The 10,884-nt window shown below is 49.1% G+C and overlaps 1 protein-coding gene across 5 annotated transcripts in view; it reads right to left on the minus strand.

Moving 5' to 3' along the window:
- PRELID3A (PRELI domain containing 3A) overlaps positions 1 to 8,875 on the minus strand; it is a 28,341-nt gene extending 19,466 nt beyond the window's left edge. For all 5 annotated transcript variants that reach the window (XM_040619627.1, XM_040619625.1, XM_040619628.1 and 2 more), the window contains exon 1: positions 8,760 to 8,875. In XM_040619627.1, coding sequence (XP_040475561.1) covers positions 8,760 to 8,791 — 32 coding nt within the window. In that variant the 5' untranslated portion in view covers positions 8,792 to 8,875. The remainder of the gene's footprint in view (positions 1 to 8,759) is intronic.
- Positions 8,876 to 10,884: the final 2,009 nt, after the last annotated feature.

Below are 10,884 nucleotides of genomic sequence, written 5' to 3' on the forward strand. Positions count from 1 at the left end.
GGCTCAGGGCGTGATCCCGGCGTTACGGGATCGAGTCCCACATCGGGCTCCTCAGCTATGAGCCTGCTTGTTCCTCTCCCACTCCCCCTGCTTGTGTTCCCTCTCTTGCTGGCTGTCTCTATCTCTGTCGAATAAATAAATAAAATCTTTAAAAAAAAAAAAACCCACACTGAGCTACCACCTTATGTCTGTCGGAACGGCTACAAGCAAACAGACAAGAAACAACAAGTGTTGGGGCGCCTGGGTGGCACAGTGGTTAAGCGTCTGCCTTCGGCTCAGGGCGTGATCCCGGAGTTCTGGGATCGAGCCCCACATCAGGCTCCTCCACTATGAGCCTGCTTCTTCCTCTCCCACTCCCCCTGCTTGTGTTCCCTCTCTCGCGGGCTGTCTCTCTCTGTCAAATAAATAAATAAAATCTTAAAAAAAAAAAAAGAAACAAACAAGTGTTGGTGAGGATATGGAGAAAAAAGAACCCTTGTGCACGGTTGGTGGGAATGCAAATTGGCGCAGCCACTGTGGAAAACAGTATGAGGTTCCTCAAAACATTAAAAATGAAATATCATAAATTCCATACAACTCCACTACTGGGTATTTACCCAAAGAAAACGAAAATATTAATTTGAAAAGATATAGCCCCCCTATGTTTACTGCAGCTGTAATTACAATAGCCAAGATATGGAAGCAGTCCAAGTGTCCATCGACAGCCGAATGGATAAAGAAGACGTGGTGTGCATGTACAATGGAACATTACTCAGCCACAAAAAGGATGAGACTTTGCCATTTGTGACAACATGGATGGACCTAGATGGCATCGTGCTAAGTGAAATAAGTCAGACAAAGAGAGACAAATACCCTATGACTTCACTTATATGTGGAATCTAAAAAACAAAACAAACGAATCAACAAATAAAATGCAGAAATAGATGCAGAAATGCAGAGAACAAACAGGTGGTTGTCAGAGGGGAGAGAGGTAACGGGAAGGACAAAATGGGCGAAGGGGAGTGGGCGATACCGGCCTCCAGCCGTGGAAGGAGGACCTCACGGGGATGAGAGTGACCGCACAGGGAGTGTGGCCAGGGGCCCGCAACAGCGCTGTGGGGCACAGAGTGGCTACCTGTGCGGAGCAGGAGGTAACACACAGAGACACTGAACCACTGTGTGCGACACCTGCAACGAGAGTAACGTGTGTCAACTGTACTGCAACAAAAACAGATATTTAGGAAGCAGTAGTACTTTGTAACTAATTGTAAGAGAAAGGAAGTGACCATACATTCCAGTTTGCCCAGGACAGTTCCAATTTTTGCCTTTTGTCCTATCGCACATACGAAGAGTATCCCCTTTCACTTTCCAAGGCATCCCAATTTGGATGATAAATTATGTATTAATCCTGAAACTAAGGAGAGAGGAGGACTCAAGAATGATGCCCAGGTTTCTGGCTTGAACAACTGTGTGGATAGTTGGGCCATTTACTGCAAGGGGATTTTTTTTTTTTTAAGATTTTATTTATTTGAGAGAGAGAGAGAGCATGAGCAGGGGTGGGGCAGTAGGAGAGGGAGAAGCAGACTCCCCACTGAGCAGAGACACACACACCCCCGATGCAGGACTCGATCCCAGGACCTGGGGATCATGACCTGAGCCAAAGGCAGCCACTCAACCAACTGAGCCACCCAGGCGCCCCTGAAAGGGGATTTTTAAACAAGTTACACACAATTTTCAGCTGTGCAGGGAGTCAGCACGCTTAACCCCCCACATGATTCAAGGGTCAACTGTACTTTGTCCCAGCTCTGAAGTGGTATGCGGCATGAAGTGTCCAACATATTTGTTTCTGATTATAAAAAGTATCCAAAATACTGAAAAATAAAATATGAAAATAAAAGCATCCACAATTCCGCTGTCCAAAGATGACGCCAGGCTGTGTGGGAGTCCCTGAAGGGGCCCCCAGCTCTCCCTGAAGCTTCTCCTGCAGGAGGCCACANNCTTTCTCTGGCCCTGAGCCCCTGAGGTGAAGGGTGGACACCTCTGTCCCTGTCCTGTGTCCTGTTATCGGAGAGGTCCCGAGCCACGCTCACGGCTGCCCCGCTGCTGGGACGATGCTTCTTTACTGCTTGGTTCGGCTCGGAACCCTCCGGCCGTCCACACGGAGTCAGAGGTGTCCCCTTCAGGTTTGCAGGGTAGACTGTCCCCCTGAAGCTTCTTCCCCTAATTCTTCCTCCCTCGGGATGTGTGTGCTCCCAGGAAGCAACCGCGCCCCCGGCAAAGATGAGTATGTCAACACCACCATCATTTTTGCAGATGTACCCAGACCAGTTTAGACAACATGTGTAGACAGAGCCCAGCGTCAAGAGCTGGACACACGCAGATGCGCCCGCGCACACGCACGCACACGCCCCTTACAAAATGTAAGCCATCCCGTAGATATTTACATGTGACTGGCTCCCTACGGTAGGTTATGTAGATAGCTCCCAGTTTTGCTCTATAAAATAAAGCCGGTAGCAAATGTTTGTGTACACTGATCTGTCACATACCTACTTTTTCCTTAAGATTAAACCCTAGAAATGAAATTACTAGGTCAAATATCAAAGAGGACGATCGAAATGACAGGTTTTGCTCCATACGTTACGTCCTTTTAAAATATGAGTTACTGGGGCGCCTGGGTGGCACAGCGGTTAAGCGTCTGCCTTCGGCTCAGGGCGTGATCCCGGTGTTATGGGATCGAGCCCCGTATCAGGCTCCTCCGCTATGAGCCTGCTTCTTCCTCTCCCACTCCCCCTGCTTGTGTTCCCTCTCTCGCTGGCTGTCTCTATCTCTGTCAAATAAATAAATAAAAATCTTTAAAAAAATAAAATAAAATATGAGTTACTGACCATTAATTTACTTTATCCTCATAAAACTCTGTCCCGTGTCAAGAAGTTTGCAGCAGGGCCCACACTAGAACCGGGTCTCCCAGCCCCCCACCCTCTGTTCTTTCCATTATCTTCCATGGCCTCTAAATTGTCAGGAACTGGTCTAAAATCTCCTCTTTTAAACAAAGAAATGCTTTTTCAAACCCTGGAATCGTGTCGCTGAGCTGGTCTGTCCTCCAGCTTTCACATAAAGTGATGGAGACGCACAGATGTGATGACATCTGATCACTCTGCAGGACCCAGAGAGCCGAGCCTTCTTCCCTGAAGAAGAACTGCCCCACACATGGTCGATCCAAGATCTAGGGAAGGACGGAGAATCTGGCATACGTGACAGCATCAAGGGACCGAGTTACCTGGGGCCTTTTCAATGAAATGCTCTGTGAGCATTGCAGGTTAAGGTCCTAAGAGTTGTTCCCATAAAAATCACTACTTTAAGCAGAATTGGCTTTGCCTCCTAAAATTACCTAAAACTAGCAAAAAGTTGAAGCATTCGTATGAAGCATACCTTACCTAATAATTTTTCTTTTATAGAGAAAACTTGCATCTTTCTAGCTAATGATTTAAACTAAATACAAGCCACTTAAAACCCTCACATAATAAATAATTCTACTGATTATAGCAGGAGGACCAATACGAGTTAATATAGACATCAACAGATGCAGGAAAAACATTTTTTTAAATAACAAGGATTAAGTACAGCAAGTCAGTATTACTTCCTGGCTAAAGGAAATAGCCTGACACTCATTCGACTGGCAAAATCTGGCAACATCAAGCATTGGAAATAAGGGGGAGACTGAGCTGTGGGTGGTAAATCGGCCCAAGCCCTGAGAGATGCTGGGCCGGCACCCTGGTGTGAGGGCTTGTGCGCAGGCATCTGGGTTAGGCAGGTTAGGCAGGCCGGGAATCGGCTGAGGTTCATCCTGGGAGGCGCGGTCCCGGCTGTGTCTGTGGCTCACAGTGACCACAGTGGAGTGTGAATCCGTTCCCAGGGGGTGGCTGCCTCAGAGCACAGTGCGGCTGCAGAAGCGCCAGGCATCATCTCTGAGGCGCCTGGCCCAGCAGCCGAGGAGGTGGTAGGATTCGGTCCACCTGGCACCCTAGGGAATGGAAAGGCATCTCTCTATCCACAGCCAGGGTGTCAGAAAGATGAAGTGGGATGAAATTATAGGATGCCTGGGATTTGCCTAAAATAACCCAGGGGGAAGGCATGGTGGGTAGGGACACGTGAAGCCAGCCGGGCTGTGAGAGGGTGACTATCAACGTGGGAGATGGCAGTGGGCACTCACTATTTTCAGCTCTCCATTTTTGCATACTTTAAAAATTTCCATAATGACAAGCTTTTAAAAAAAACTATGAGGGCTGCCACAAGCAAGGCCACGCACTCCCGCACCCAGCCAAGGCAATTCTCGGCCCAGACCAGTGGTTCTCCGAGTGTGGTCCACACCCAGGGGCTCCCAGGCCCTTTCCAGAGGTCTGCCAGGCCAAAACTGCCTCAGTGCTACTGAGACATGATTTGCCGTTGTCACCATATTGACCTTTACCCCAGTGCAGTGCCGCAAAAGCAACAGAGGGCAAAGCTGCTGGCCTCTCCCCACGAATGAAGGCCCTGACCCCAAACGGCACAGGCATCAGGACTCACTGCTGTCCACTCAGGAAAATAATGCCAGTGTCTTAAAAATATCCATTATGAAATAGTAAGATTATTAATTTTACATGAGACCCCTAAGGACCCCTCTATTAATGTCCTGAGCAAGAGAGCAGGGCGCACAGGAAGCAGACCGGCTGCACTTGGAGGTCCATGGTGGCTGGGGGAGCGCTGGGCAGCTGGAGGGCGGTGGGCCCAGCGAGCTGCTGCTTCCCCAGCCCCCCCAGCACTTCTCTATGGAACAACAGAGGGACGGACTTTGGTTATTCAGACTTAGGTATGCGGCAGACATTTCCTCAAAAATGAATACAGTGAGCCTATCCCTTCAAGAACAACTGATTGTATTTGCTGCCAAAGAGAAAATCTGAGCTTTGGAATGCAAATTAGAATTTTAGAAAACTTGTATTCTCTGCCAGGAGCCTGATGACTGCCCCATCCCGCAAACCTGATGAACCCATATGTTCCAAGTGACTGGTGCGAGATGTCACAGTGAGAGACCCGCTCGTGTATGAGGCAGGCCAACTACACTGGTCATTATGGTTTCAGATCTTACGTTGCAACGAACTTCAGAAACCACTGGTCTTGTTGTAGCATCAAATTACTTAAAGTAGCCACAATCACTTTAAAAGACCATTAAAATACCAAATGGGTTTTATTCATAGAGTGAGGCTGGGTTTTATTTATACATTTGAACCAAAACAACAGACTGCAAAACCCTGGCACAGAAGCAGACAGGAGGATCAAGCCATCTTCTATTATGCCAGAAATTAGCAAAAAAAAAAAAAAAGAAAAAGAAACAGCACCACTCTTACTAATTTTTGTGCTTTTGGAAAATACAGGTTTGTTCTTTAATAAAAATGTTACTTATATTAATGAAGTGGATTTATCATTATTAATTTGAATGAATTGATAAATATTTTAAAATGTATCCATTTTAATTTCTAATGTGGTAAATAGTGGTAGATATAACCCACATAACAACTGTCTGGGGCACCCAATATTTTCTAAGAGTGTAAAGAGGTCCTGAGGCTGAAGAGTTTGAGAATCGCTGGCCTAAGTGGGCCCTTGATTAAAGGGACTGGAGACGTAGACAGGAGTGGTCACTGCAGTATGATATGGAATAAAGGGGGAAATGTTATGTCCCTTCCATAAGAGAAAGGATAAATCGTGACACATTCATACAATGGAATATCGTGCAGCTATGGGACACACACACACACACACACACACACACACACACACATAAATGTAGTCAAACAGACCTTCAGAGGGATGATACCCACCAAGTTCATCATCTTGTCTGCCTGTGGGGAGAAAGGGGACAGCACTGGGAGGCACTTCAAGTCCTGTCTGTAACGTTCAATTTCTCTTATTTAAAAGAAACAGTGGGGAGGTGCTTTTCCCTGCTCCCGGCTGGAAAGCAAGCCTGCTGCAGGGCACATCCCCTCCAGAGCTCCTGACTTCCCTGAGATGGTTATCACCTTCTGGATACCTTTCCTGGTAGCTGCTGGAATCCAAGGAGCGTATGACCTTGATGCGGCCGGCAAGGTACTTCTGTGGGCTGTTAGGAAAGATTCTGTTCTGGGCCTACCTGAGACCTTGGTCAGCACTGTGAGGATGAAACTTATAAACCTGTTAATTTTGAATGTCCCTTTCTATATGTTTATATTGCAGTCTTGTATTTTTCATTACTATGTAAACTATATTGAACCTTGTCTAGGTAACACACATGCTAATTCCGATGGCTTTCCCAAAGGGCTCTCCATTTCCATAGCTGTGTTCATACTGCTCTCTGCTGGGTCCCACTCTGGGCCCTAGGGTTTTTCTTTTCTTTTCTTTTCCTTCTTTTTTTTTAAAGATTTATTTATTTATTTCCGAGAAAGAGAGAGAGAAAATGAGAGGGAGACTCAAGCAGACTCCGCGCTGAACACAGAACCAGATGCAGGCTCCATCTCATGACCCTGAGATCATGACCCGAGCTGAAACCAAGAGTCAGGCACTTAGCCCACTGCGCCACCCAGGCACCCCTGGGCCCTGGGGTTTCTTCAGTATGTGGACATAGGAAGAAAACTTGATAAATGCCAAAGTTTTTGTGCCTGATTATTCTTTGCCTTTCAAGAGTAAATTTATGAACTTCCAATCAAATATTCACCTGCCAGCACAACAGATATATAAAAAGCAAACATGTATGGAAAGAAAAAGAAAGGTTTATAATCCCCAAAGGAAAAAAAAAAATAAGTGATTTTAAGGGACTAGGCAAAGGGAAACTCCTTAAGAAGCCTAGCTAGAAAGTGAGGCTTCCAGTTTCGTACTGTCCTACAGATGGCCTGCCATCAGAGTATCATGTCACTCGCTACCCGTCTGCCACAGGGGCCTACCCAATATCATCCTCGGCCACTTGCATTCCACATTCGCCAACTGTGAGTTCAAAAATCAACGGCAGAGGATCAGTACCTAGTCCACGGCAGTTTGGGGGCTCCCTGGAGTTCTTGTGGTGGACAGCTGCTCTCATTCTGGAAGGGCACCTGGTTTCCTTGAGATTCCTCAGCCCCTCCCTGGGCATCTACTGTGTGCCAGGCACTGGCAGAGTATCAGGGACACAAAACGAATGAGGTAAGGAATGAAGGACTGATACAGGCTACCATACCAATGAGCCTCAAAAAAACGTGCCAAGTAAAAGAAGCCAGACACGAATGAGCACATATTCTATGATGACATTTATGTGAAATGTCTGGAAAGGCAAATCTAGAGAAACAGCAGATGAGGGGTTGCCTGGGGCTGGGAATGAGAGTGGTGGGCGCCTGTGAATGGGAATGGGGGGGGTGTCTTTGTAGCATGATGGAAATGTTTTAAAACCGGACTATGGTGATGGTGGTACAACTCTGTAAATTGACCAAGAATCATTGAATCGTACACTTTAAGTGGGTGAATTTTATCAATAGTGACTACCCACAGCCGACCTTTCACTTCTGCTGGTCAAGCAACATTTCATTAACTTCTAGGACAGTCTTTCTCGGTGTGCCCCACCGCCTGGGCACACAGTTTGCAATGACTTAACTCCTCCCCTCTGCATTCTGATGGTGCCAGTTATGTCCCAAACAGAGAAAAGAATCTCTGGAGTCATTCTCACTGGGGTTTTCACTGGATCTCTCAAGGATCCCCAGCTGAGAAAGGCTGCAGACTGTACAAAAATCAACACTAAAACTGTATCCCGTAAAGTCTAAAGATTTCATTAAAAATAATTTCAGAAGTTTTAAACCACTTGATAAATTTTTATTATAATAATTTTACATAAAAAAGCCAAAGGATGACAATTGCATTTCACGCGGTTTTTTTTTTCCCCAAAAACGAAATGCTTCTCTAAGTGGAGTCAAGGAACCTTTAAAATCTTTGTTCCTTCAAAAAATATTTAAAAGGTATAATTTCATAGTGTCACACATCGAGCGACTTAGAAGACACCATTTAGGTCACGAGGATGGTAGCTTTACTCTTAAACAGCTCTCAGTTTTCCATGCTGCCTTGGAGGCCTTCCATGCCCACAAGTGCATTCAGGGTGAAAGACCCCCCACAAGCCTTCTCCACATTTGGCTTCCTCCCGAGCTCACAGCTTAGTGTCTGTGTTCAGCCGCACTGCACAATCTCACCAAAGGACCGGGCCTGCTCTCCAGGCCTCTGCTCTCCCTGCCCCAAAGAGCGCATTGCGCAGGCGAGACCGGGCCTGCTCCCGGGTGGGCTGAGGAGTGAGCACTGTCACTTTGTCACGTCCCCTCCCCGCCGCGTCCACCCGGGCCTCCATGCGCACCGCGGCGCCCGCCGCCGAGGGCACTCGCTGGCCCGCGCCGTCTGGCCCCATTCGGCTGCCTGAGATCCCTCCCGCGGCCCGGGCCTCCGCCAGCCCCCCAGGGAAAGGCCCACCCCCGCCCTCCAGCTTCGACGACTCCACCACCGGCCTCCGTCAGTCAGGCGCCCCCTCCATGAAACAGACTGCACCCCTCCGCCGGCTCTCCACCTAACGACGCCCTAGAAGGGACAGAGCCTGCCCCCTCTTTTTAGGATGCTACGGCCGCGGTCTGGGAGCGGCCAGCGCGGGGCTGGGCGGGCTCGGCGAGGGCCCGGTCTGGGGTCCAGCCTGTCCTCGGCCGCCCCCCGCGGCTCGGGGGCAGGAGCAGGCGCCGGTCCGGACCCCACCGTGGTCCGCAGCCCGACCTCACCCGAACACGTGCTCCGAGCTCCAGATCTTCATCGCCTCCGGCCGCCGGCCGCAGAGCGCGGGCTCCGGGCTCGGGATCAGCGCGCCCGATGCTGCGCTCCCGGCTCCTCCCTCCCGGCGCCTGGGGGCGGGGCGCGCGCGGCGGGGGCGGGGGCAGGGGCGGGGCCGGGCGCTCTCGGGCACCGCCCTCTTGCCTGTTGCTGGGCCACGAGGGTTCTGGCGGCTAAAAATAGGGATGCGGGACTCAGCTGTAGCCGCGGGTGGGGGATCTGCGCTGCGGCAGGGAGATGTGGGGAGAGCACCCGCTGCAAATGCAGGGATGGGAGACGAGGGACTAATGCTCATCGTTCAGGTTGTCCAAGTTCTCCCAAAGCGCTCTCCAGCCAGCCTGGTTCTACCGTTGGTAAGTATAAAGAAAAATAAAAATTTCCGCCAGACCCCCAAAAACTCCCCAAGGGAATAGAAGAGAAAGAAAACAGTTTAAGTATTGAGTCGCATGAAACCAGAACGTAATGCGTGTCGCAAGCAGTCCCCTAAAGATATTGCAAAGACAGCAAGAAATCTCACCCTTTATATAGCCAGGCAGCTGCGACCTACATCAAGTGGGAGGACTCGACAGCACCTTTTGTCACACAGAGTTCACCCTAAATTTACCTGGTAATTAGAGTGGCTGTTTTTGTTTGCTGGTTGTCTTTATCCAAAGGAGCAATAAAATTCTCATGTCATTACCATAGAAGGCAGGTCGGAAGCCAGGTACTCCTGGAAATTAAGCAAACATTTCAGAGAGATGGCTCCCAGGACCTTGAGAAAAAACATTTCTGGGTTAGAACTGGCAAAAGGCCTACTTTTTAAAAACATTTAGCTTTTTAAAAACATTTACACACATTTCGAAAGGACAAAGAATTTACACACATTTCGAAAGGACAAAGAATTTACAAGTTTTCTAGAGGAGAGGCTCTTTTCCTTTTGCACCAGGGAAAAATCAATTTTTTTGCTTTTTAGGTTTGTAATTACTCTGCACTACCACAACCAAAGTTCAGGTGCAAAGAAACAGATGCTTGTTTGGCAAAGAAGAGACACCTGCACAGAATGAGATGGGGTGTGAGGGCAGGGGACCTCTTCTAGCCTGCTACTGAATCCCAGTGCTTAGCGCAGCACCTGGCATTGGCTGGGAGTCCTGAGCCCGTTGGAAGTGGAGGGGGAAGAGCTCAGAGAAACAGCCAAAAGACCTAGGTTAGGCTACCGTCTACTTACGATGACCTTTACCACCTATGGGTTTCACCTTACAGTAATTTTCCAAAGTCGGTGCTACTATGCCTGTTTTATAGATGAGCAAACTGGGGGTCAAGTCAGTATAAAAGCTCTCTGGGGGTTCACCCACTAAGGGACGGAGCAGAAAACCAGCACTGGCCATTCCCAGGCCTTGCCTTGGCATCCTGAAAAGAGGGGCAAGCTCTGTCCTTTCTAGGGGCAGTTAGGTAGAGAACCCACAGAGCAATGCAGTGTGCTCGAATGGAGGGGCCACCTGGCCGACAAGGCCCTTGATGGAACTGCTGACACAGGGGGTTAGGGACAGCATTTCCTCTGGGGGCTTGTGGAGGGCGGAGCTGCTGACAGACCTCAGCTAGCCATGTAGGACTGGACAGTGGGTTTTGCAGGATTCCCCCTCACACCCGTGCTACAGTGGCTCGCCATTAAGATCAGGCCCATGGTGCAGCACTCCCTATGTGCTCAGCACTAGGAAGCTAGGTGCTGTTATTTTGGTCTTTAAAAAGCGTCATCATTTACAATCAGCATTTTCCGCAAACGCAGATGGAGCGTGAGGCTTAAGGAGTGGAGCGGGATGGTGAGTTAGAACACCCTGTAGGGGAGACGGCTCCTGCAGGTTGCTCCAGGTCTGAGAGGGATGAGCTGCTGAGTTTGCATCTTAAGACCGTAACGAGGTGGCACCTTGGTACAGAGCCGTGCTGTGCAGTGGTGACGCTGGGCAACCGAGAAGGGGGGAGAGATGAGGACCAACTTCTGTCCCTGGACAACGCTGCACAGCTTTACAGGCACCTGCCCTTGCCCTGCCCTCAGGTCTCCCTGACACACAGCTGTGGGTTCTCAGGCAGCCACACCAAGCT

The sequence above is a fragment of the Ursus maritimus genome, unplaced genomic scaffold (genome assembly GCF_017311325.1).
Source record: "Ursus maritimus isolate PB19 unplaced genomic scaffold, ASM1731132v1 scaffold_33, whole genome shotgun sequence".
Classification (NCBI taxonomy): Eukaryota; Metazoa; Chordata; class Mammalia; order Carnivora; family Ursidae; genus Ursus; species Ursus maritimus.